We start from the raw sequence: 27668 nt of genomic DNA on the forward strand, positions 1-27668 counted from the left end.
TTTAATGCTTGAACTGTGAAACAAAGCAGCGTAGGAGGTGATCAAAAGAAATTGCTCACTGGCAACAGCATCAATAATTAGGAAAGTAAGAAGACAATAATGGCTCAATGACATACTCTAAAAGGTTCTGAGAAGGAAGGTTTTCGAGAGATGGTCCACAACTAGTGTTGTCTAAAGAGACAAGCTACCGTAAAAGGAGACAAAAAAGGCTTCAGTCTCCTTGAAGAATTCTTCCAGCAGGCTTTTTTTTTTTGCCCGTTGATGTACAGTAATCGTCTGACCAGCCTGTCGACAACCTTCGCATCCTTGATGAGCTTGCAGCTTGACTTTTTCAGGAGACTGTAACCTGGCAACAAGCAAACCTCTGCATCCACCCTGACATTGTTTACAAAATGACAAGTGGCTTTTGTTTTAATGATACAGCTGATACAAATACTTCTGCTGATGTAGTAACACAATGATGTTGTTCCATATTAGTAGTTCAGCTGTGTACATTTTGTATGATATGACCCCAAAAATATTTTCCATTTTTCATTATTGCAGTTGTCATATTTTATGTATACTTAATACACACAACAACTTTATTTGTACTGCACCTTTAAAATTAGCTTTGGCACACAATTGGCATACAATGGTCATGTGAAAGGAAAATTCTGGTGTTTTGGAGTAACAATGTATCCAATAGGTCGTGTAATATGTACTCTATCTTGATAATGTGATGTGAAATCCTCTCTCATTTAATAGTGTTTTGAGAAGATTTTTATCGACAATTATGAATTTTTAGGTGCACAGCCAATTTCGCGATTCACATGACCTACGTGCACAGATGTGACGTATTACGTGCCGTTCCAAACGCTCGATTACATGGGACACCATTATGCCCAGCGCTGATTTCTCGGATTTATCCGCATCTGATGAAGAAATAGCAGTATCGGTTGATCAGGAAGACGGGAAAATACTTCCATACAGATTTGAACATGTGGCTGTAAATAATGTTGAATATCTGGATGGTTCTGCAGGCGGAATGACGCAGAGCCATGATCAGAGCTCCGCTGAACGGTGGAGCCGTGAGGTTGCTCCCCCTATAACTATAAAAATTATAAAATAATCATAGTAATGCATGCCAGTGATTTTGTGGTTTTTTTAGATGGTGTAGTGGTAAACTTGACTGACTTTGGTGCAGGGTTCAGTTCCCACTCAGTAACGCTGTGAATGTGAGTGCGAGTCTTTGTCCATGTCTATATGTTCCCTGCAACAGACTGGCAACCAGTTCAGGGTCTAGCCTGCCTTTCTCCCGAAGTCAGGTTTGATTCAGTGCACACAACTCTAACCAGGATAAGTGGTGTTGAAGATGGATGGATGGATGGATGGATGGATGAGTCATGCTTTTGAAGGAACTCAATGATGCTTTACAATTGCACACATTTTTCCTTTACTCCACAGTCAAGCCATCATGGCGGTAAGTTACTCCTGCAATGCTTTCATCTATAGGCTTGTGGTCATGTCTTTGAAAGAGCCCTCATTTTGTTCTCCTTTAATGATTCCTCACTGGAATGATTCCCATTTTATATTTTTGGTTAGTGGCTCTTTGCTACTATCTCCTCCAAGGCATGCCTTTACATTTGTGTTAACTCTGAGTACCTATTCAGCAATGTCAGATGAATAAGGTTTTAGAATTCTTCAATGTCCCACTGCGCCACATATAACTTTGATGTTTACAATAGTCAGATGCTGTTTGATTTATACATGCATACATGAAATCAGCCACCTTAATATTCCATATAGAGAAAAAATATTATGAATATCTCCCAGCTCAGTCATCATGGCCATCTTGATTTTGTCAAAACAGGTCCTTTTTATGACCCCCTTTGAATTTTGGAAAGAAAAAAGCAATAGAGGAGGTTAGGTGATTCGGAAGGTTTTTTCCAGTATGGGATTGTTGTATTCAGCCAGGAGCTGTAAGATGATCAGGGCATTGTGCTCAAGGGTCTTGGTGATGAAACATGAATTGCCCTGCACAGTTTACTGTAATTTCATATGTATAATGCACACATGTATAATACGTACCCACAAATTTGACCTCATAATTCTGGAAAATCTTTCTACCTGTGTATAACGCATGCCCACAATGCTTGGTTTTGCTTCTACTCATATGAATGCTGGCCATGATAACAAGGCAAATACACAACAACTTGTATGCTCAAGCAGACCAATGCAGTCTCATTCAACAAACTGGGAAATAGTAACACAACACATCCATCCATCCATTATCTTAGCCACTAATCCTCAGGAGGGTCGCAGGAGTGATATTTTTTGTATTAAATATTGTTCCTATTGAAAATTGAATATAATAAACATGAATAAATAAATAAATGAATAAATATAATAATAATAATAATATGAAATAATATAAAAAATAAAAAATACTTGTGGAAAAATAAAGAACAAGAACAAGCAATTGTATATTTTTCTTTTGTCTATATAGATCTATACAACAGTTCAATTTCTTTAAATTATTAAACACTCCATGAATGTAATTTTTCAACAGCTGAAATAAATTGGTCAGTTTGAACCATCTCCTCTCTTCTCCCCTCTCCCTCATTTCACTCAGTTGGCAACCACAGGTCTAACGCTCTCTGACTGGTCACTATAATCATGTTTAAACATGCCTTCAAAATAAGATACAGATACGCCACGAAAATGAATTTAAAGTGCATGAAAATTTTAACTCACCTAACACCTAAGCTTGTTTCTCTGCAATGAAATGGTCTCATCAGCGGGTAATGGGAGACAATGACACTGTGTTTTTCTTATGTCCAGTTTATGCTGTTGTTTTGTTTTAGTTGCAGAACTGCAGAAAACCCCGCTTCACACAGATAGGATGTCGGAAATGGCAACAGGGTTTTCAGTGAGCTTTGTTGGTGATCTCCGGGTATTCTGCCATGACTTGACAGAACATCGGCTGAGTTGTTGTCTCGAAAATACTTTTAAAGCCACCATCGGTTGCGATCTCAATGAGTTGATCTACTTGTTGCACAGTCATGCTGGATTCGCCTGGTTTGTTGATACATGGGTCACGGATCCATCCCCTGGCAGTTTGTGGATCCTTTTTAGTTGGTAAATAGCGCTTGAACTCTTTTAATAGCAAAGACAGGTGATCGTGCATCAGCTGGAAGAATGAAGATTCAGTCTCACACAAAATCCCCGATAATGTTTGAAACAATGTTTCAAAAATGTTACTGTTCACGTGCCATCTGTAGTGCCGAAGAAAATGAGTCATAGGCGGAGTGTCGAACACAGAAACAAAACTTGTTTTAATGTCAGACATCAACAAACTAACCACGGGAAATGTAACAAACAATAACATTCGTGCGGAAGCTCGTAACCTAACTCGAGGTCCCGTAGGGGAATTATGTAAACCACCACACAAGCCCCCCCAGAATTAACCTATAGTCAAAATCCCTGTGCCGTGATGGGATGATGGCCCGACCCCGGCGGGTGTGCACTGCAGGGCCAAAAGGGGGTTGGGCCGCACTGTCCATTGAGTCAAGGGACAAGGGCCCTGGCGGGGTCGAGGGCACCCTGGCAGGTGCAGGGGCGCAGGGTAAAGTGGGACGACCCCAAAGGTTGGGCAATGTCCAGGTGGGCGGGCTTGACCCTGTCCACTGGAAACAGTCTCGGGTCTAAAGCCAATGTCCACGAGCAGGCTCATATCCCCGCGCTCCAGGACCCTGAACGGGCCGTCGTATGGGGGCCGCAGGGGTCCGCGGTGGGGTCATGTCGAATGAACACAAATTCCGCCGAGCACAGGCAACAGGTCATCTGGGCAGCCGGGGTGCCATGTTGCGACGTGGGAACTGGCGCAAACCCTTTGGCGGCTTCCAGCAGGGAGGACCGTTGCCTGGCTGCAGACCAAGGCACCGTGGCATTCGGGATGAATTCGCCGGGGACCCGCAGTGGCTGATTGCGGACACAGGCAACCGAGGAGAAAGTCAGTGCGTCCACCAGACGGCCCTTCGGAATGTCCACGAGCAGCCCGTGGGCACAAAAAAAAAAAAAAAAAGACTCAGCGCAGAGGAGAGGGAATGAGACATCGGCAGTGACAAAGTCTCATGTGAAGCACTGACCCCCGAAATGCAATTATACTGTCTATGCCATAAGAGCAGATAGGGGAACCATTAGAAGACAGTAGGGGTGGCCCCTGAGTCCCGCAGTCGCAGAAACGGTTGGCCTCCTCAGCCAGGGCACGAGGCTCAGTGATATTTGTGTTCGTGAGCGCTGTCTGAACATGCGGTGGAATGTGTCTAATAAACAGTTCCATAAAAAAGAAATTGGGCTCTTCCACGCACAGCAGGTTTAGCATTATTTCCATGTGCTCGGAAGGTTTGCTGTCCCCCAGTCCATTAATAGCCAAAAGACGTTGGGCTCGCTCTGGCTGTGAAAGCTCAAACACTTTGAGGCGATGAGTCTTGAGCCAGCCATATTTATCTTGGGCCGGGGGAGATGTGATGAAACTCATTGCCCTGGCCGCCGTTGAGCTCCCAAGGTGGTAATAGCGCACGGTATCATCCGAGATCACGCGAAGGACGAATTGAGCCTCCGTCTGTGCGAACCACGCTGCCGCGGACGTCTCCCAAAACTCCGGCAATTTGAGGATGGCGGCTGCCATGTTCGGTTCAGTCTTGGAAACGCTGGGACTGATGTCGGGGTCACCAGTATAGTGCCGAAGAAAAGGAGTCGGAGGCGGAGTGTCGAACACAGAAACAAAACTGGTTTTAATGGCAGACATCAACAGACTAACCACAGGAAGTGTAACAAACAATAACGTCCGTCCGGAACCTTGTAACCTAACTCGAGGTCCCGTAGGTGAATTATGTAAACCACCACACCTCCCCGCAAAATACATGTTGGCTTTAAATCCAGCTACTTGCCAACTTAAAGAAGGTTGTCAATTTCCCCTGAAGTGACAGATTGAATTCAACGAGCGGGCTGAATATATCGCACAAGTAAGCCAGTTTTTCGACCCATTCTTCATCACGGAAATGTGCTGGTAGAGGCGACTTCTTTTCTGAGAGAAATCCTTGCTGTGGCTCTCATAATTCAAACACTCTTGTGAGCGATTGCACTCTGGATAACTTCTTATTTCCGTGGTAAAAGAGAAACCGTGTGTAATCCGCATCCATCTCCTCAAAAATGCGGAAGTTAAGGACATGTGCTTTGATGTTGTTAATTTTCCTTTCTTGGAAGTTGTAGGCTCTTTTTCTGTCTCTACACTGAGCCTTTTCCCCTTCGAAAAGAAACTTTCCAATATGTGTTTTTTACTTATTTTGCAAACTTGTGGGGGTAAATTTTGACGCTGAAGTGACTGAAATGGAACCAAGAGAATCAAGTCATTTTTCAAAATGAAAGTTAGTTCCGACATGGATAATAAATACAACAGAACTAAATTATTTCTTCAGCGGCCCGGTACCGATTGATCCACGGACCGGTACCTATCCTCTCTATATATATATATATATACCCACACAGGGTGTCCCAAAAAAAATATACACACTTTTAAATAATTGTAAACTTGATGTTTAAATATAATAATATATAATAATAATTTTTAACATGTAAAAGAATCATATCAACTGTGTATAATTTTTTTGGGGACGACACCCTGTATATCAGAATCAGAATCAACTCTAATGGCCAAGTGTGCAAAAACACAAGAAATTTTTCTCCGGCAGTTGGTGCTGACCTGTACGATATTCAGAACAAAGAACAAGGAACAACATAGCAACAACGACAAAGAACAAGAGACATTTCTGTTTATCGGAACTATTCCTTGTAAGACGTGTAAGATGTAAAATATTCTTCATTTAGATCAGGTAAGAGATAATGTGTTAACCCTCTCAGGACCAAATAAAATTTTGCAGAGAGAAAAATCTGATACTATCAGAAAATGATACTCTGGATTTAAGATTTTCGATTATATTAAACCTGTTGCAAATTTGCAACCTCTGCCCATAAAGGGATAATGTCCCACATTGTGTTAAACTTGTACAGAATGCCTTTACCCATTCGCGGTTCTCATTATAGACCAGAGCAATGTCAATTGTGCAAAGGGAGGAGTTTATAGTGACGAATTGTCTACAAATTGTAAAAAAAATAAATGTAAAAAAATATATATATTACTAATATCAATACTGACTGGACCAGCAGGATGTGAGTGAGTGTTCTAACATGGCACAAGGCAGAAAAGTAGTTGGTTTGCTGCTCAAGAATTTAATGACTTAATTACCAGAGGGAAAAAACAGTTCGAATCCCTGCTACTGCTACGGCTTTCATTGATCTGTAGCGCTTTCCCGATAGAAGGAGCTGGAATAGCTGGTCGCCAGGATGTGGAGGCTCTGAAAAGATCCTCCCTGCTCTGGACCTGGTTCGCGTTGCGTGCAAGTCCTCATAGTGGGTGCCAACAATTCGTTCAGCGGTTTTGATTGTCCACTGCAGTCTGAGTTTGTCCTTTTTTGTGGTGGCCTCAAACCGGACTGTGATGGAGGTACACAGTACTGATTGGATAACCACTGTGTAGAACTGTCTTTTTGAGGATACAGTTGATGTTCGTCTGCCACTTCAGGTCCTGTAAGATAGTAATTCCCAAGAACTTGAAGGTCTCGATGGTTGACACAAGACAGTTGGACACCGTCAGTGGCAGCTGTGGTGAAGGATGCCTCCTGAAGTTCACAATCATCTCTACAGTCTTTAGAGTGTTCAACGACAGGCTTTGTTTACCACACCAAAGCTCCAGTCTCGCCACTTCCAGAATATATATGGGACCTTTAAAAAAAAAAAGTGCCCAAAGTGCATCATTATATTTTCTGAAATCTTTTTAGTGTACTATAAAAAATGTATATATATATATATATATATATAAAAGCTGGAGCCCATCCCAGCTAGCTTTGGGCAAAAGGCGGCCTACAACCTGAACTGGTCGCCACTCAGTCGCAGGACAGATATCGACACCATTACTAAGCGAGAATCGATTCCACGCTGCCCGCACATAAGGCAGGAGTGTGTACCACTACACCATCAGTGACTATATGTATATATGAAAATGTATATTGTTTTTCATAGGTAAGGTACCTTAAAATATCGGTTAAATATTTGGATTGTTGCTGACAGTAAAGTGAGCAGTAAATTAATGAGCTGTGATAAGGGAGCAGTTGTCACATGTGGCTTGCACATTCCATCCACTGCGTTTTCGCCAAATTCACTGTGCAAAATAGTGTCGCCCATCGGTGACAGTTGGTCAATCTGATTGGTTGTAAAGTAACAAACAAGCACAAAAGGAAAAAAACACAAAAAAAGGCACTATATAGTAAAACGAGCTTATAGAAAAATTTAAATTTCTTCTTGTATTAGGAGTGTGTCAGGTAAGGTTAACAGTATGTGTGCATTTCATATCATAAAATTATGTCTGTGGATTCTATAGAAAATCAATCAATTAATCAGCCATACATATGCTCAACAGTATTTTTCATGTAAAGGGAAAAGTTCAAAGTTTTCTGGTAGGGCAGCCCAATGATTGGTTAGTTGAGTCTTCCTGTAAGTCTTTCAACACAGCATTTTCTACGAAAAACTTGACACTGGTAAAATAGGCAGATTTACATCAGTGAAATATTTATACTATGAGAGAACACAGCTGTTGATGAGCACAAAGTATACAAGCTATAATGTGGAGTTCAAATACCGGTACTCTCCCATGTGACCTCTCCCCTAAAGGTTCCCACTGTGGTGGAATGTAACCACAAACGTATGGTAAACCCGTTTAAAGTATTTTATAGCTATTGCAGTAAGGTACTCTTCACCTAAAATATATAGTATAAATTGACTCAATTAAAGTACCTGCAAATTGCTACCCCACATTTGTTGGTTAAATTCTATAGGTTCTTTATTACAGTGTGGTTGGTTTGATAAACTTTAAAAATTATGAAACACTTTTTTACTGTTCTCAGGTCTTGACTAAACACTGAACTATCTGGAATGCTGGAATAGAAGCGAGCGTTGTAGATGTCAAGAGGTTACACTTATGGACAATCCAACACCTATCTGGCAATGAGTGTTCAGCAGAGATTGTGCAAAGGAGAGTGGAGCATGCTCCACATTGACAGTTGTACGAAGAGGCATAATAACTGTGAAATTTACAGAAATCCACCCTTTTAAAGGCAAGGCTATACAAATGGCATATGCAATATACTTCTTTATTTGGCACAGTAGATATCAGATATTCATTTTATTAATACTTTAAATAATACACATATGAAATCTGTATCTGTGCTGTGCCTCATTAACCATTTCTCTACTATGATTAACACTATTGTGTGTTTCATTCTGTCCTAAGTCATATGGTCTACAATTTTGAGAATAATGTGTCTCCTATTTTCAGTCTTGTGAGGAAGATTGTGACTGGCACCTGATGTGTTCATTTGCAATTTAAATGCAAGCGGGTTCAAAAAGCATTCTCCAGGACGAGACTGTGTTAGTGAAGTTAAAACTGTTTCAGATTCTCCCTACCCTCCAAACCTTTACCAGTATAGTGCCATATTTTCTCTTCAGGCTTTTTCAGTTTTGCTAAATTACTGGCTTTAAGCAAGGGTGTTTTAGTTTTTGGAACACCCATGAGTATTATCTCCAGACATTGGGACACAAGGCATATTAAAACGTGATTATCTTACCTCCTGTTTTTGTTTGAAGTTGAAACAAAAGTTAGTCGGTAGAGTTGAAGTCATTTCGATACAACTGTAAGGTTTATTTGCTTTTCTTGGTATTGTGTAATTGTCTATGAATATATTCACTTTTCTGGAACTGTCATCCTCTTCTCTCTTTATTACTTGAGTATTTACAAAATGATTCAGTCTACCCAATCAGACATTGTAGACACATTTGAATCTTGAGAGATTGATGATGTGTTGACTTGCCATCATAGATAGCCACATTAGCATTTTCCTTGAAGTGGCACTGTATCTTAAAGGAAGACTTTGTCAAAACTAATAGGAATGGGAGCACATCGCACATCGCCGTAAATAGTAACCGGGAAGTGTTGTGTGCTTACACGTATATATTCATCCACCCATTTTCTTAGCTGCACAATAGTCGCAGGAATGCTGGAGCCTATCCCAGCTGTCAATGGGCAGGAGGCACGTTTACACACACGCAGACACGGGGAGAACATGCAAACTTCACACACGGAAGTCTGGGTTTGAACAGCTGCACCATTATGCGGCCTCATATAATATGTTGTTGCTTATACAGTATTAGCACGAGAGGCTATAACTAAGCTGCTAAAAACCAGTAATAATTAGATGTGTGCAAATTTCCCCTGCTGGTGAATGGGCCTCGACTGTGACAACCACAGCTTTATCCTGTCAAGTTAATGCCATGGGAGGTTAAAGAAGGAGAAATTTGGGTGCGTTTTCTCAGTTTTGTTGCACAATACGTCGGCATCTTGGCTTAGCTAGAATGAATGGTCTGTAATGCTAAGCAACGACAACGTCAGGGGCAGAGTCAAGGATGTTCCTTCCGCGTTTGGCTGTGAAAGCTGGCACACATCCAGATTTTGCTTGGATTTCAAAAATTTTCTTTATTTTAATTTTTTTCCCATTAATGTCCAAAATGTATGTAATAATAACATTACTTCACATTGGAGGGTTTATTGTCCATATGAATTTTGGGGAGAGTCTTCCATTAAACCCAGCTAACTTTCGGGAAAGACAGACTCCACCCTGCAAATTATCACACGTTCATTGCTGAATGATCGTGAATTGATATTGATTTGAAATACAACCATATCATCATCGGCACTTTGTGAGTTAAGACAGTTCATCCACAGTCAGTAAGTAGCACAATGTGGAAATAGAACACTGACTGTGTGGCAAATACTAGATGTAAGGTACTGTAGAAGATTTGTGATGTGATATTGACTTAGGTTGGACAGAAGGGATGTATTGCCCCCATGCTGATTTGGCCCTGCTGTGCCATAACCATAGATGAACATACATCTTTACTTCAGCAGAACAACTTTGTTGCAAATTGGTACAACGCTCTCCCTCAGACATTCTGTTTATTTATCTACATTCACTTCTCCTTTTGTTGGCTGGGGAATGTAATTACTGGTGTGGAACAGCGGGAGAAGAAGCCAATTTAAACTCACGTACCAGCGAGGTGTGAGTCCTGCCCCACAAGGCTTCAGTGCTTTACCTGTTCCATTTAAGTGGACATGAGCAGTGGGACCACAGGGCCAGACAGCAGTATGGGATTAAAAACAACTTTTGGTCTCAAACATTGCTTGTTCACACAATATGAATTTGTCATTATCCTTAAATAAAAATGTGTAAAGACAGAATTTTCATCTTTAGCTTTATCAAGAACCAAAAATGCTTTTTTTGCAACTTTAATCTGATGGTAAATAAACAAAGCATCTTTAAAATGAAATGAATTTGATGGCAAGATCAACATCTCAGCTTTTGTATGTCCCTTTCAACAAACTATATACAAATATCTAAAATTAGTATCAGTTGCATCTCTTGTAAAAATGAAACCCAAAATCAAAACTTTGGTGGAATAGTGGGATCACAAGGCAAATTCAGGGTTTTAGAAAAAAAATATATCTTGTCAACCTTTCCCTCCTCTTCACAAGCTAAGGGCAAGGTCATGAACATTGGTATTTTATATAAGCACCTCCAAAGGGAACTGTGCAGAACAGGAACTCATGATCGTAGAAAACCGATTATTTTTACAATGATAGCTTCGTTCCAGCTCCCACTATGAAACTCAAGCCACCATCCAGTCCAATTTCATCATGCTACCTGAAAACTCCCTTGCTGTTTTCATACCCTCTCAGAATTGAAGTGAAGTCAGGGCTGTGCAGAATGGAGATTTTTCTTTTTTTAACTATGGTATGTAAAATATTACCAAGGCTCAAAATATTTAAGTTAACGATTAACCTAAATTTAAAGGTATTTAAAATTCAACTGTTTGCATTGATCCAAAATGTCAACATTTGCCAGGTATTAGATGTAACTTTCATCTGATATTTCACCTTGTGTGGAATATAGACTTCTTTAAATGTTAGCTTATTATTATTTATTTAGGGTGGCATGGTGGAACGACTGATTGGAGGGTCTGCGTCACAGTTCTGAGGACTGGGTTTCAAATCCTGGCCTTGCCTGTGTGGAGTTTGCACGATCTCCCCGTGCCTGCGTGGGTTTTCTCTAGGCACTATGGTTTCCTTCCACAGCCCAAAAAACATGCATTAATTTCGTGACTCTAATTTGCCCTTAGAGGTGATTGTGAGTGTGAATGCTTGTTTACTTCTATGTACCCTGCGAATGTCAGGCAACCAATTCAGGGTGTACCCCACCTCCTGCCCGAAGATGGCCGGGATTAGCTCCAGGTCTCCCGTGACCCTTGTGAGGATAATCAACTCAGAAAACGAATGGATTTATTTATTCATTCTGCGATTGGATGGCAACATGCTACATGGTAATTAGAGTAGCACAGATGTTGCGGTAAATTGTAACTTCAAACAAAACACGGAGCAGCCAAGAGTGTAGTATACGTATCTCCTTGTATTATAAACAATGTAAAACAATGTACACCTGCTGTATTTCCTATTTCACTCTTCAGAGTGAAAATAGGCAGGCATCCTGGATCTACGTGTGGCCAAGGTGAGTTCAGGGACACTGTGGAAATGGAAATGAATGCATTTTTTTTGGGGCACTTTTGTAATATAGTCCATAATTGTAAAAAATTATTACTTAGTAAAATATATTGCTTTGGATAAAAATAATATGATCCCAAACTGTGGTCATATGAAAAACAGGAATAGCTAAGATAAAATATGTTGTTAATACAGTATACACAGTCAGCCAGAGTTGTTGGGAATACAAAGTTTTTAATATCCTTTAAGAGTGTTCCTCTCGTACTTTGTGTATTTCTGTGCATACGAAGGATGGAAGTCCTGTTTTTGTTTTAATTCCTCATTTAAAAAAGGCCATGCAAGCAACATATTTTTCCTCACGTTTTTGACATTGTAAGTTGAAAGCTGCAGCTGGATACAAGTGTGGAGAGAATTGGTGGCAACAGTGGGGAAACGAAATGCCAGTATTTTGAGAGGAATTAATTAATTTGAGGGTATAATATCATTTTATCATGAATCCCTAGAGAATACCAATAGATTTTCCTTTTTTTTTTTATTACGTAAACACATATAGGACGTACAGTATCTTGCTTGCTCTCATTTCCCCTTCGTCTTTTTTCACATACACAGGCATATACAGCATCTTCTGGCCATGAGGAGGCCATACAGTATGTGAATGCAATACAGTTTCTTCCATGCTTTTCAGGTTCCCTGAATTATACAACTCTGCTGTTTTTTCTCTACGTGCACCTCAGGTGTATCACACACTGAACAATGCTGCCAAGGTCTGCTGAGGGTTGACTGAACTTGAAGTTATTGTTTTTAGCTCCTCTCCTGAGTGTACATATCTGGCCATCAGTAGCCCATGTATTTAAGAAAATCTTTAGGCTCTTCAAAGGATGAAAAAGCTGCACAGGCTCTCACATTAGCTCCTTTCATGTGTCATGTTGTGGAAGGTTTATAGGCTTTCACAATGGTACCTTAAGAAAATACTTGAACTGTATTAAATGTTAGTCCCAATTCCAATTTCTTTAAGAAATATTGTTTTTCAGATTTGGTTAATATTTTTTGGCAAGGTGATCATGCAATTTGACAAACGGAGTATTAGGATCATTCAAAAAAAGTCAAACTATGGGGGAAAAAGTGACGAAAATTAAGTTAGTTGGAAAAATATTTGTCAATCTCATGGAGGGGCTACACCAATCTCTGGATCTTAATCCAATCAAGAATTTATGGGGTGACATCAAAAATGCTGTTTTTAAGCAAAACCAAAAAATGAAAATAAATTGTGTAATGTCGTTGAGCATTCTTGGAGTGAAATAACAGCTGAAATGTGCCACAAATTGGTTGACTCCATTCCACACAAATATGAAGGAGTTATAAAAAACTGTAGTCACACAACTAAATATTAATAATTAATTTAATCCTAGAAACAAAAACTCAGTACAAAATAGTTTTGAGTTTGTAAATTCAATAGCAGACAGACCCCTTTCTCCAAATTGCCCAATTGCACAGGCTCAAGAGTGTTTAAATCATGAATCCTGGGTCTTGTTGGCTTTCTGAGATTCTACTGAACCTACTGGTAACTTGTTGACATGCAGCAATAAAAAGTATACTGAAAATGTGAATTAATCTAGTCAGTCACATTGGACTGCTATTATTTTGACCACTAATGTACATTTCCCACTCTTAAGGCCTCTCTATATTCGCATGGAGCAACACACTGACATCACTGCAATGCTCCTGCGTGCAGTTTGACTTTATACTCCGGCGGAACCCACGTTCACAGTTTTGAAAATGGGCTTCAGTTCTTCAAGTCAGAACTAGCTTCTACCTGAAAATCGCTGAGGTAGACTCCAGCACTCCCGTGACCCTTGTGAGGATTAGCGTCTCAGATGATGGATGGATGGATGTTAAGTCCTTTTCAAAATTCGTCAATTCTGCCATTTCTGACTGATTTTAGTCCAAAAAGATTGAGAACCAAGACATCAAGTTCTTTAAAAATAATGTGCAGCAGTTTCTTCAATAACCTTTCCTTATATTTTTATGTTTTACTTTTTAACAGTAGTTCTTATTTTAGATTAGGTAGGACTGTGTCCTTTTTATTCCTCTGTGTCTTGACGTACGTATCTGTTTTCCTGTACTGTACAGTAAATTAGGGATGAATGGGAGTGCTACGAGCAGATGGCAGTCACAATGGTGAAACTCAAATACCAGAATCCTCCTCATCACTATCCACGGGGTGTGAATACAGAGGATGTTTTATTGGTCTGATCACTACAATTCATAAGTGAGTTTTGAATTCTTGAGACTTGTTTTTTTTCTGGATCCACAAAAATATATATATTTATATAAATTTAATCTGCTCATGCCCTTGGTTGCAGCAATGTAGAAATTGTTTTTTAATAAACAGGGGGGATAAGGTCCACATACACTATTGCATGCATGTGCTAATGTAAAATAATTACATCATTACCCTGTACAATTCCATTCAAAAGTGTGTCTAATCATTGTTCGCAGTATGCTAAAGCCATACAAATTATGGAAGAATGATAAAATTCCTGGTAAACCTTAATAATCCATCATGGTGGTAAAATAACGATTCCTTTTTGTCTGCTGTTGAGCAAACAGTCCACACAGTGTCGGTCATTGCAGCCTAAACAAGTCTGTATCTCGAGACATGTTTTCAATACCTTTTTTAGTCTCTCTCTACCCTACCAGTTCCTCGCTCTCTCACTCCTTCCTTCCCTTATATCTCTGCATCTAGCAACTAAGCCTAGTTCCCACTAAAAGTGGGCCCTGAGCATTTTTTAATTAACACACAGTGTGTGGATACATAATCTTATGATAAGAGCTACCTTGCATACATGAGTACTTCTCTCATCTGCCCTAGATGCCGTCAGTTGCACCTACGCACAAGATATAAACTTTAGAGAACAGCTGTATCGTTGTCCATTTCAATGGCTTATGTCTACTAAAACCCATTTATTTAATTTTCACCTTGTTTATAAACAATATACATCCACCCTACATTGACTGTTAATACCAAGTGTGAGTGGGGTCCTATAAATAGCAGGTCTAAATTAGAATAAAATTAGGTCTAAATTTGATTCTAAAAAAATAAATAAATAACAGGTTTCACTCCAGAATCTAAAAATAGATTATTAAAAAAAGAAAAAGATATTTTACATTAACAGGTTCCATTCCAGTATACAGTAATCGTGACTGGGATTTGTAAATGTCCTTTTCTAAAGTCTTGTTCAAGAGAGGTGTGTCAAGCAAAATATGCACATTTGCAACATGACATAAACAGATGTAATTCCATACTGGACAACCACTTAATATAGTGGTGAACTTTTGAAGCAAGCTAACATTTTTCCAAAGGGGTCCATCACAACATCCAGAACCTAAAATGTATCATACAGTTTGGTATTGACCAAATATTTTCAGATCTTTAATTTGGTAACACAGTGACCAGTTCAGGGTTCATTACGCCTCTGACCGAAAGTCAGCTGAGATAGGCACCGGCATGGTTGGGACCCTAATGACGATAACTGTTACAGAAATTGGATAGATGCAAAGGTGTTAACATGCAGAAGCAATTTGAATGAAACTTCGTCCCACGTGGCTTAAGTGAAGTTTAACAACCATTAAAGCTGCATCTGGTGACTGCCTTGCTGGTACTTGTCATGAAAGGTACATTTTCTGCAACACACGCACTCATCACCAAAGTTGAGTGGTTGGGGAGTCATTTATTGGTTTCAAATCGATATTAGAATGGTTAACTTTTGCTTTCATTTTGTCTCCATTAAAGGGGTTGATATGTGCCACGTGACTGGCTGGTGACCAGTTCATGGCATAGTCCGCCTTTCGCCCAAAATTAGCTGGGATGAGCTCGGCAGTCCCACGACTCTTGTGAGAATAAACGGCTTGGAAAATGGAATGGGGGGGGGGGGGGGAGGTGACATATTGTGGACATTTTAAAATAATTGTAATAGTTGAGTTGTTGGACAGGAACTCACTCAACGAGTGGTTACAAATGGTGCTTTTACTCCACTTCCCTTCAGACTCTAGACTGTTTAAGTAGTAGCTGCTTGATTCGTTGTATCGTAGCTTCATGCCTGTTTGTCACTGCAGCTCAGTAGTACAGTGGGACAGTGGTTTATGGATGGCACAGGAAATCCATCATAACATATACTGTAACCCACCCTAGGAATCTCAGCTACAGTACATTCTATTAAAACGCTTACAAACAATTTTACATTTTGAACAAAATGCTCAATGTCTCCTTTAAGAGTATCACAAATATACGGTTGAAAAAAAATTCCTATAGAGTTAAATATTTTGTGATCGTAATGGCTGGTCCCCGGAAGTGAATAATTAAATTTTATTTAATTCATATGGGAAAGTGCAGATTTTTTTAAGTCTGAATTAGTGGTCAAACAATGATTATATCAGGCCTTCAATGTCCCACAAAGGTGAAATAAAAATAAATTTAGTATATAAGTATGTAGCATTAGTAATACATTTATTTAGTATTTTTTTCTGGGTGGTACGGTGGCTCAGCTGGTAAAGTGTTGGCCTCACAGTTCTGAGGTCCCAGGTTCAATCCCATACCCGCCTGTGTCGAGTTTGCATGTTCTCCCCATGCCTGCGTTGGTTTACACCGGGCACTCTGGTTTCCTCCCACATCCCAAAAACATGCAATAATAATTAGACACTCTAAATTGCCCCTAGGTGTGATTGTGAGTGCGCCTGTTTGTCTCAATGTGCCCTGTGATTGGCTGGCAACCAGTTCAGGGTGTACCCTGCCTCCTGCTCATTGACATCTGGGAGAGGCTCCAAGCACTCCCCGTGACCCTTGTGAGGATAAGCGGTGAAGAAAATGGATGGATAGTATTTTTTCTTTTAATGGTGCATTAACATAATTATAGTAAAATTACAAATAAAAAATATGTTTGGATAAGGTCATTATCATCAAATAATTACAATTAAAATGAAAAACAATGTATAAATAATTATAACAAAAAATAAAACAACAAAACAGAAGGTAGCTCATTGTTCCTTCATGTTAGCCAAAATGCCGGCTCATTGCATTGCTGGACATTGCTTGAACACTCGGGAGAATGGATTTAGCCTTCATAAGTTTGCAAGAGACCCGGTTAGTTGTGAAAAATGTATTGCTCAAGTGCAGAGGACGAGAGCTTCGTGGGTTCCAAATGACAGGTAGGTGTGTATACAGCTACTAAAAAAAATAATAGTTTGAGTTGGACCACGTTATCGGTCTCTCATAACGTAACAAAAGATATGCGTACGAAAAATGTCGATGTGCACGTCGGACGACATCAGGCTGCTGCGCGGATGGCGGCGAATCTGAATAACCCACCCGAGAATGCCTTACTCAGCCGCATACGCGCAGTAATGCGCCCCGGCTCGACGGTGTTCATCACGTACTGCGGCGGCTATGAACATCCCCCTAAAAGCAGCACGGCTCGGCTCCATCATATGCCACCATGGCGCCAAAAATCAGCTACACCGGCTGAGGCGCCGCGTTCGGCGTTCATATCTGCGAAGGCTGCGCGTCGGTTTTGCGGACCGGGGCGGCTCTGAAGAACCCAGCCGAGAATGCCTTACTTAGCCACGTGCAGTAAAGCGTCCCGGCTTGACTGTGTTGTTCATTGCGTACTGCGGCGTCTATGAACAGCCCCCTAAAGCAGCACCGCTCGACTCCGTCATAAGCCACACCGGCTGGCTGCGATGAGCCATGATGGCTCATCTTCGCCGCGTAAGTGGATCGGACTCGTATGCGGTTTGGCCGTGATCGCATATCATCTGAATATAGCTCGAAACAATAGTGTAATATTGCCCCGAGGGCTCGAAACAATCGTGTAATATTTCCCTGGTAACTTCACTCGGTTGTGTGGTGTTCTCCTTTTCGAAAAGAGCTTCCGTGTAAGAAGGGGCACGTTTGTCTCCCATGGTTTGGGTGCACCGTGTGTTTTCATTGGCGAATGTCCAGGTGACGTCACGGACGGAGGATGCAGCCAATATGGCGACCACTTGGATATAAGGAATGACACTTCTGAAACTTTGCGCATGGATGACGTGCTCTCCGCTCACATTTATTTTTTCGTATAGACATTGAAGTGAATAATGTTATATGTATTTTTCACGACAATATTGATTTTTGAATGTTTATAGTGATGACACTTGGGCTTTAAGAAAAAGAACGTCTGTATATTAAATACCCTATTCCCATTCCCTCTTTCCCCCCCTCAAACCCCCCCCCAAAAAAAAAAACGTTCATGGGAAGCTCTGTTAGGTTGTGCACAGCTCGATCTATGTTGCTTTCACCAAAATCATACCACACAAAATCAATCTCTTTACACTGATTTGATGTGTGTGTGTGTGTGTGTGTGTGTGTGTGTGTGTGAGAGAGAGAGAGAAAGTGAGATAGCTGAGCAGCATCATGATGTGAACGGGCTCTGTCCACACTGAGATCACAGACAGCATCAATAGAGGCAGACCCAGGAAGTAATGGGAAAATGACACATAAAAGGGAACACGGTCGGAAAGATAGGTGCGAGGAAAGAAAACGGCGGATCTTCTCCCAGCTTGGCTGCTCGGTCATGAGTGCAAAAGCTTGGTATAGGGGTTATGAAATACGGTGATCTCATAATTGGGCCAAAACCTGGACAGCTTGCTGACAGAAATGGTTTTGGAAAATCACATTTGATGTGTGGGGCAGGCACCCGAGACTCAACTACATCTGTTTCCTTTTTTTTTTGTGTTGTTGTTTCCATCATGTGTCCTCTTTTAGAAGTAAAAAAATGCAGTGCAACAGATGATTAGATGCTGAATGATACTGGCATTATGAGGATGGATGGCTAGATGATAGAACTAGAAACATTTGATCAGTAGTATACGGTGCAGAGCAATTTCATAATTGATAAATTTAGAAAAGAATAAGAACATTTCCTTCATCTGGCTTCGATCAGTTCTGTCATATATCATCATCAAGCACAATATGTGATATCTTTGTTTGGCCACAACTGACATTTATGTTTTTACTATGTCACTTACTATATTCATATTCAGATACTCTATATATTTAAGATTTTTGCCATAAATTTCACTCTTCAAATGGCTGTTACTTTAAATCATACTTACTTTAGTATTCACCTTCAGAGGGCTCAAAGGATGAAGAGGTAGAGTGGCTGCCATTAAAACGGGGCATCTAAATAAAGAACTGCACTCAGACTAAAATTTAAGTCTTTGCTGCATTTTCTTTTCTTGTGAGCTGGAGCTTCACAAGACCTTGATTATCCTTGCTATACTCACCTTACCATGCTGAAGAAACCTTTTTTTTTTTTGCAAAATTACCGTACTTGTTTTTTTTCCCCTCATCTGGGACTAGAGGATAGTGCTTTCACACACAGCCATGAAAATTAATAAAAGATACAATTCACATTTTAATTTAGCAGCAGCTGATTGATCATGAGAAATTGGATTTTGTTGACCCCTTAATGGGGGATGTGCTTGCTAAAGATGGTACTTATGATGCGTACTGTTCGAAGTTGATTGACATTAGATACTATACAGAGCTTTTCAAGAACTTGTACTAGTAGCACTTATACAACCCACTTTTTCAGTCTCACTTTATTTTAATGATAGTTTGTTTTCCTATACAGTCCTCTTGGAAGGAGTCTTGGCTTTTTAGCTTTGCTTATATACTATCTTCATTCATTATGTCTATGCTATAAACAAGGTTTAGACAGACATACAATAAGTAGGTTTAGGCATCAACATCATGAATCCGATTCTTTTACGAGCCTGGGTATAAAAAAACAAATCAAAAAACATTTGCATGCTTTAAATAAAGGGTGTCCACATTATGAACATCCATTTTCCCAGCAGCCCACAGCATATATTAAAATAAACATTTGACTCAAGATTCTTTATAACCAGTAATGATGTCAAACCTATGAAGTAAAAGTGCGTGGAATTACCCAAATTGACCTGATCTTAATTAATTTTATGTTTCAGCTAAAACGTAAATGTAGCATTATTAAAATAGTGATTGGGTACTGTTTCATCACGTCCCCTGGCTAATCTGTGCAACTTTTAACTGGACTTCCTGATTCCTGGTGATTCCTTTCTCTACCCAATGATGAGGCACAAGGTTATGGATAGTTTGACAACGTTTGTGAGATTTGCTATAGTAAAGTTTTAGCTCACTATTAAGCTTTCTTTTTTTTTTCTTTTTTTGGTCTATTGGTGCTAATATTTGTGTGAAGACTAAAATAAGCACACAAAGCCCTCAGTGTAAAAGTGCAAGCAACTGTTCAACATTGTTGGCCATCTCAATCTAAGCAGATAATTATTTTATTCTTTCATTCACCCAATTGGCTGAGAGTTGACTTCAAAGAAACTCCATGTGGTGTCGGTTGAGGCTCGGAGCGTGTCAGATGCTACTCATCAAGAAAGCCCACTAACCATGATATAATCGTATTCCAAGTGTTGCACTAACGTGACCTGTCTCTCGTTTTAACAAAGTTAAGACACACTTTTCTTGCTGCCATTGGGCACAAGCACATCATTGTGGACATTCTTCTTTGTTGGTTCATGCCGCTTCTTTGTTGCTTTTCGCCACTACTTCTTCGCAGTTGGAGGACAAGGCATCTTTTAGCTCAAATGGATCTCAATGGAATGATGAATGAAATGGCATCATAACTCTCTCTCGCTCTCTCTGTCTCTCTCGCTCTTTCTCTCTCATTGTCTGTGTCATTCATTCACCCGCTCGATCACTCACTCGGAGTGGAACTAAAAGCTGACTTTCACCCATTAAAACATGCACTGGCACAACTGTGACAAAATGAAATTTTTAATCACACAAGCTGGAATATAAGGGATCATATGTGACCAATTTGATCACAGTCTCAAGTTCTGCTATTGCTGACTTGAATGCTTAATGCTTAAGCTTGTGTCGTGTTACCAGCAAAGCAAGTTTCAGGAAAATAGTTCATCCATAATATTGTTTAAAAACTGTGTAAAAATCATGTGGAGAAATGAAGTCATGGCTGCAGACTGTCAAATTAGTGAGCTGCACATGGCCTAAATGTAACATGGTAACCTATCTTGGAAATTATTATTTTGGAGGATTTTATCAGAAGAACAGTACAGTGTGTGTGTGTGTGCATAGGTGTGCTTGTGCGTGTGTGTGTGTGTGTGTGTGTGTGTGTGTGTGTGTGTGTGTGTGTGGCCTTGCATAGTACTTTCAGGTTCATTTGATGCCTTGAAGAATAACGTCAACAAATTGCATTTGAATAGATTTAGTTTGTCCACCAATTTGTCTCGTTTCCCGTCTGCCATATTTTTACTTTTTCTTGAAAGCAAATCCTAAATGTGTATTATATCCATTCATCCATTTTCTGAGCTGCTTATCCTTATGAGGGTCACAGGAGAGCCGGAGGCAATGCTAGCTGTGCTAGCTGAGGCAGGGTACGCCCTGAACTGGTTGCCAGTCAATCGCAGGGCACATGGAGACAGAAAACAGACGCACAGGATTTGAAACCCGGTCCTCAGAACTGTGAGCCCAAAGCTTTACAACTGCTCCATTGTGCTGCCTATATATATAAATGTGTGTGTGTGCCTGTGCGTGTGTGTGTGTGTGCGTGTGTGTGTGTGGGTGTATGTGTAGAGTATTTTATTTTTTCGATATTCTTGAAAGGGCAGCACGGTGATGCAGCTGGTAAAGCATTGGCCTCACAATTCTGAGGTCCCGGGTTCAATCCCGGACCCGCCTGTGTGTAGTTTGCGTATTCTCCCGTGTCTGTGTGGGTTTCCTCCGGACATTACAGTTTCCTCCCAGATCCCAGAAACATACAACATTGGACACTTTAAATTGTCCCCAGGTTTGATTGCGACTGTTGGCTGTCTCCTTGTGCCCTGTGATTGGCTGGCAACTAATTCAGGGTGTACCTCCTCCCTGTTGACAGCTGGGATAGGCTCCAGCACTCCCGTGACCCTTGTGAGGATAAGCGTCTAAAAATGGATGGATGGATATTCTTGAAAGCAATTCATAAATGTGTATTTCCTTCTTGTTAAAATAATTATCTACAATTCTGTCGGAAGAAAAATGCCCCTTTCCGAATTCATTTATTTTTTTGCATATTCATCACACCAAAATATTTTGTCTATTCATGCTAATTTTGATGGTTGAATTTTATTGTTTTATTAAGAGAAAACAATCCATCCATCCATCTATTTTCTTTAGTCCTTTATCAAATAAATATCTTTTTGGAACGACGTTTTACGTTAACATGGTTTGTCTTACTGACATTTAAAATTTGTTTGATGAGCTGAAACATTTTAGACATATCCGAATGTAAAAACATCAGAGATTGGGAACTGCAACTGTAAAAGGAGAAAGTAGTCCGATTTTTTTTTTTTTTTTCTTCTGGCATCTAAAACAAATAGTTCAATAAAGTTCCCCATCATCAATCAAGGAAATGTTGGCAGATGGCCTTCCCCAGAAGGGAGCCCTCTTAAAAAGGTCAGGCAGTAAAGGGAACTGGAGGTCATAAAATGCTACTATAACAGTACATTTCAGCAGCCTTACAGTTACCGGAAACACTGGTGAAATTAATCAGCACCTATCTCAAAGAGTTCTAACAAAAGTAGAACATCATGGTCATTTAAGGGACGATTTACGACAGGGCTGACAAAAATGACACATGCGGTGACAGATTTAATGGATGGCTACTGATTGTCAAGTCAAAGATGAGCGTTCTGTTTCCATTCTGGCCTTCCCATGCTTTGCCAGTATTCACAGTTACACTGTGTTCACTCTGCCATTTAAAGCACTTGGATTCATGTATTAATGTGGAAATATTTATATCTCTCCTCCTAGAAGCCATAATTTTCTCGTAGTGAGGTGTTTGTGTGTCCCAATGATCATTGGAGCTAAGTTGTCGGGGGCTTCACACCCATCCTTGGTTCACCCATGTGAAACGGGTCCTAGGTGAGGGACCAGGCAAAGCACGGCAAAAAGACCCTTATGATGAGTAATATAAGTGGATTGAAGTATCCCTTGCCCGGGGACGGGTCACTGGGGCCTACCTCTGGAGCCAGGCTTGCGCCCATGTGTGCCAGCCAGGCACAGCCCATACGTGACTCTGGCCTGGTTACCCTGTTGAGGTAATTAATGCTTTGCTTCTCTCTTTCCTAAAGTAGTAGGTTCACTGCTCAGGATTCACAGTTGGCATATCTTATCTTTAGTCCACTACTAGTGGCTGAAGTGTTCTGATCTGAAGCAGAGTAGGAACTGAGCAGCCAAAGTCAACTCAATGTAACACTAGATCTACCACCTGGTAAGACCAGTGGGCATTACAGCACAACCTGGTGGAACCACTTGGCATTTAAGACAAGGACCAATTAATGTAGTCATTATTTTGACATGATTCAAACATTTTTTTTACCAGTATTTGGCAAGCCAGATTGAAATGGTCAACGGGCCAGATTTAGACACCAGGCTGTAGTTTACCCACCTCTGGGCCAGAACCTAAGAGACTCTTTGGTTTATTTCTAGCATGTGTGCTTGTGATGGGATCAGTACTGCGAACTTTATCTTTTGTCAGTCTCACAAAAGCTCAAGGTTATCAAAGAGAGAAGTGAATAATGTATTCACCACACACACACACGCACACATGCATGCACACACACATTTTTGTGCTTCAGGGCTGAAATGTAAACAAATATCTTTCTTTATTCAAACTGGTGGATGCAAAAGACAAGCTGCAAGGAATGGATAATAATGTGAGAATTTGAATAAATGCTTGACTGTAGTACCAGCTCAAATAATAAATTGCAATGTAATCAGCTATTGTCTTTAACTTAGTAAATTCAGATGACCTGCCATTTTGCTTAGATATTCCATGCATCGGTATAATTATTCCATTATTATTGGGTGGTATTTGTAATCATTGTCTTGAAAAGGGCAAAAAAAGTGAATGTATTACAATCCAACATACAGTATCTGTACATGGCCATTGATATTAGAGCTATCCACATATGGTGCAATGTTCCCTAAAGAGTTGCATTGATTTTTTTATTCCTCCACAATGGCCTCAGTGCATATGTTAAAATACATTCACAGCATACTACCGGTAATTCATTGTGCTCATTTCCAATACAATTCAAAGTTTGTCTTATATTGAAGGTCAACTATTAGATATAGTTGCTGTGAGGAATTCTATTCGATCATTTATATCATTGTCCCATTCATATTTGGGCAAGGTTAGCTACGGTGCACATCATCCGCCCAGATGATTCATTGTTCTGGCCAACAACGTGTGGGTGTAGTGGGTGGGAATCATTGTTCTATAGAGTTGTACATGTTGCAGAAATTGGTCACTGGGTTTGTTATAAACAATATAGTTTAAAGACCCCATAATATGACAAGCATATAATTTATTTTGCAGAGATATAGATGTGAGTGACTGGTGACCAGTTTAGGGTATAGTCAGTTTTTCACCCGAAATTACCTGGGACAGGGTCCAGCACTTCCGGGGACCCTTGTGTGGATAACTTGGAAAATGGATGGATGGCTAGATGCATGAGAAGCACATACTGTAAAAGTACTTCTTCCTATCCTCCAAGCATTACCATACAATCATAGACTGATCTTTCATGGACAGTATTTGGTTGTAACTGCTAATGTAGCTGCATAATATTGACATTGATTGAAGACATTTCTATTTTCAGAACTGTAAATCAAAAAAAAAAAAATGGCCAGGTAATTGCATGGGATGCTGTAGTTTAGTTCAGCACAAATCTTAATACATTTTAACAATTACTTATCACAAAAATATATGATGAGTTCAATTACGTGTGATTGAAGTAATTCTCCGTGAAGCTTCCATGCACAGAAGACAATCACTTTTGACCTTTTTGAACTGTTAACCTAGTTCCTAGGTTTAGTAGTTTCCCTGGAGTCAAGATCTCGTGAGAGTCATGCTCTACGCAGACATTTAAGTGATCATGTCACTATTTGCTCCAGGCTTTTGTGTGGAAGGTTGACAGCTTGTGGTCATGACTTTCTGTCAGTGAGCCACATAGTGGGGAGGTGGACTGTTCTGTTCTGCTAGAATATCATGTGGATGTGGTCAGCTGATTTCCACACATTCTTTGGCTTCTGCAAGGTGTTCCTGTCTTTGCACATTTGACTTTTGGCGTCACATTGTTCTCCTCACTGCATCTCTCTGGAATCACGCTCATAAACTTGTATGACTGGCTCTAAATGCCAACTAGTATTGATTCGATTTTCTCTCAGGAGAACTTACAAAATGTGGTTCTTTTATTTTTACCCGATTGTAGTGAACCGCAAATCAAAATGCTGATGTTGTATTGTTTTACTTGTGCTTTTAACTTTAAATTCCTGTTTCCCGTATAGCTATAGGATCTTATACCTTTCATATCAACGGATTCACATCTCTGCACCACAGTGTGCATTTTTATTTTTATCCCCTTCTGTGTCAATTCATGCTTTCCTTGTTTGTCCCATTAAAACACAACCACAATTTCATTAAGCTTTCTTTTTTTTCCAAACCAAAGCAAATTTATTCGTATAATCGTATTTCATACACAAGGTAACTAAATGTGGTTTACATGGTTAAAAGCATTCAAATAAATAAATACAAATATTTTAACTACAATTAAAACAGCTTTTAGTGTAAGATATATCACTGAAAAATGGAAGTACTCTAAAACACATGAAAAAATGAGTTTTTAATCTGGATTTGAAAACACAGACATTTGTCACCTCTGTTGGCAACTTAATTCCATTTTTTTCAGCATAATAGCTGTGTACATATTTACCTTAAACTTTGCACTCCACTATTAGACCTGAGTCAGTTGATCTCAGAGCTCTAATGAGTTTGTTTTCTATAAGCATTGCTTTCATTTATTCAGGACTGAAACCATTTAGTGCTGTATAGACCAGGAGCAGAACTTTAAAATCTGTTCTAAAGCTGACTGGAAGCCCGTCCAAGGACTTTGGGATTGGAGTTATATGCTCTGACCGCTTTGTTCTGGTTACAACCTGAGCTGGAGCATTCTGAACAAGTTGCAGCTGTTTAATGATCTTTTTGGAGAGGCCAGTCAGAAGACCATTACAATAGTCATATCTACTTGAGATGAAAGCATGGATAAGCTTCTCCTGGTCTGTTCTGCTCCAGTGTGACTAGATCAGAGCATTGATAGAAAAGTTGGACGTCTGACTTGACTGTAATTCCATCATTCATTCTGGTGTCAAAACTGAATGGCAGTTGCCATCTTTTTTATGCATGCACTGTTTAGACTTTAATTAGTAAAGTGAAGCACAGTGCCAAAGCACCCCCAACCTTTTGCAGCGAAGCGCAACACTTAAACCATCTAGAATCCTCTGTGGATGTTGATATGTTCAAAGAAACAATCTGACTAGTGTTTATTTGAGAGATTCTGTCAAAGGCTTTAAGCCACAGCAAAAGACAATAGATTTTCTTAAAGACAAGGCAGGATTTGAAAATGTAATCTTTTATTTAGAAACATTGATATAAATCCATTGTGCTCACCTTTCCTCCATAATTGTTGTTCATAAAGTTGGGGCTAATAACCTCATTTTTCTTAATACTGCCTTGGGTTCATTTTGGCCTTCATCTGTCTCAACACCATAGTCGGCCACAAAGGGACTCGAAGGATGTTTCGATAATGATCATTATTCCATAATGAGTTGTTTTCTGTCCTTGCCACAGACCTCCGTATGATTATATCATATAAATAAAAAAAAAATAAACCAAGACCATTCCTCACTTGACCTTACAGTATTTCGTTAACAAAAAGCAGGCCTTGTTAAAGGGGAAGGAAATGCAGCATAATTTTGGGGAAGCATATATTTTATGTGCCAAAATCCGAATTAGTATTGCATTTTTGGAATAATAATTAAGCAAGACGCATTCATCGTTTCTCACCTACTTCAGAGGGCAGCCATGTTGGACAATATCAACATTTACTGTGTTTCTGAAATAAACATCACAAGTCCCTTTGTGAACTTCACATGAACAAACCTGGAAATGAGGATCTCGGACTCCCCAATCATGTTTTATTTGTTTTGATAAATAGCAGATCTACGGGTTGATTACATGATGTTTTTTTTTTCTCCCGAAATTACAAATGTAATACACACACACGCAAAAAGAGACTAATTTATCATACTGTCATTGATTAAAAGGAAAACTATGACACAAGAAGCCCGGTAGGCCCACGAGAGCCAGCAGAGTACTTTTTCGAGTCAGTTTGAATGAATCCCCACACCCACTTTTGATGCTGACAGGCTGACCTAGTTGTCATTCTTACCTATCCATTTGTAACAAATTAGGCTTGCCCAAAACTAAAGGAACACTCTCACTAGTCGCTACTATGACTGTGGAAAGAGAGGTCGTGTCCTTTTGCTGAGGCTGCAGTCATAACAAATGACTAAAAAACAAACAACCAAAAACAAACAAACTGCTCATACCAGGAATGGAACTGTGCAGCACTTTTAAAATACTGTAACTTTTGAACCGCTTTTGGATGTGTATATGTTTACTCCTAATGTGGTAGTCTAGGGCTCCATTCACATTGCAGAGCTACTTAAAATTTTTGTTCAAGGTGATCTTTTTATGTAGATGAAAAGACATGACTTATCCTATGTATGAATGTCTATGAAAGAACACACATACACACTAAACAAGACGTGAACTTGCACATGCTCACAAACATGAGGTGCCGAGTTTTTAGGGATATAAATATTCCCCCATACATATGTCTCAGTTATAAAGCATTTGTGACAATTCAAAGATTTTCTGCTTGAACTCACCACTCCCCACATATATTTATCAAATTCTAATGCATCCTTTTTTTCGCCACTGTCTGCTCTCTGCTCCTTTGTCTGCCATTGCTTGTCACG

At 39.9% G+C, this 27668-nt stretch overlaps 1 protein-coding gene across 3 annotated transcripts in view; it reads left to right on the forward strand.

The window, feature by feature from the left end:
• ctnna2 (catenin (cadherin-associated protein), alpha 2) overlaps positions 1–27668 on the forward strand; it is a 385655-nt gene that overhangs the window by 154406 nt on the left and 203581 nt on the right. Inside the window, exon 8 of one of the 3 annotated variants that reach the window (XM_061830850.1) lies at positions 13378–13457. The exons of the other annotated variants lie outside the window; for them this stretch is intronic. Coding sequence (XP_061686834.1) covers positions 13378–13410 — 33 coding nt within the window. The 3' untranslated portion in view covers positions 13411–13457. Of the gene's footprint in view, positions 1–13377; positions 13458–27668 lie in introns of those variants that run through there. 3 annotated transcript variants of the gene reach the window in all.

Source organism: Syngnathoides biaculeatus, chromosome 9 (genome assembly GCF_019802595.1).
Source record: "Syngnathoides biaculeatus isolate LvHL_M chromosome 9, ASM1980259v1, whole genome shotgun sequence".
NCBI classification, from domain to species: domain Eukaryota; kingdom Metazoa; phylum Chordata; class Actinopteri; order Syngnathiformes; family Syngnathidae; genus Syngnathoides; species Syngnathoides biaculeatus.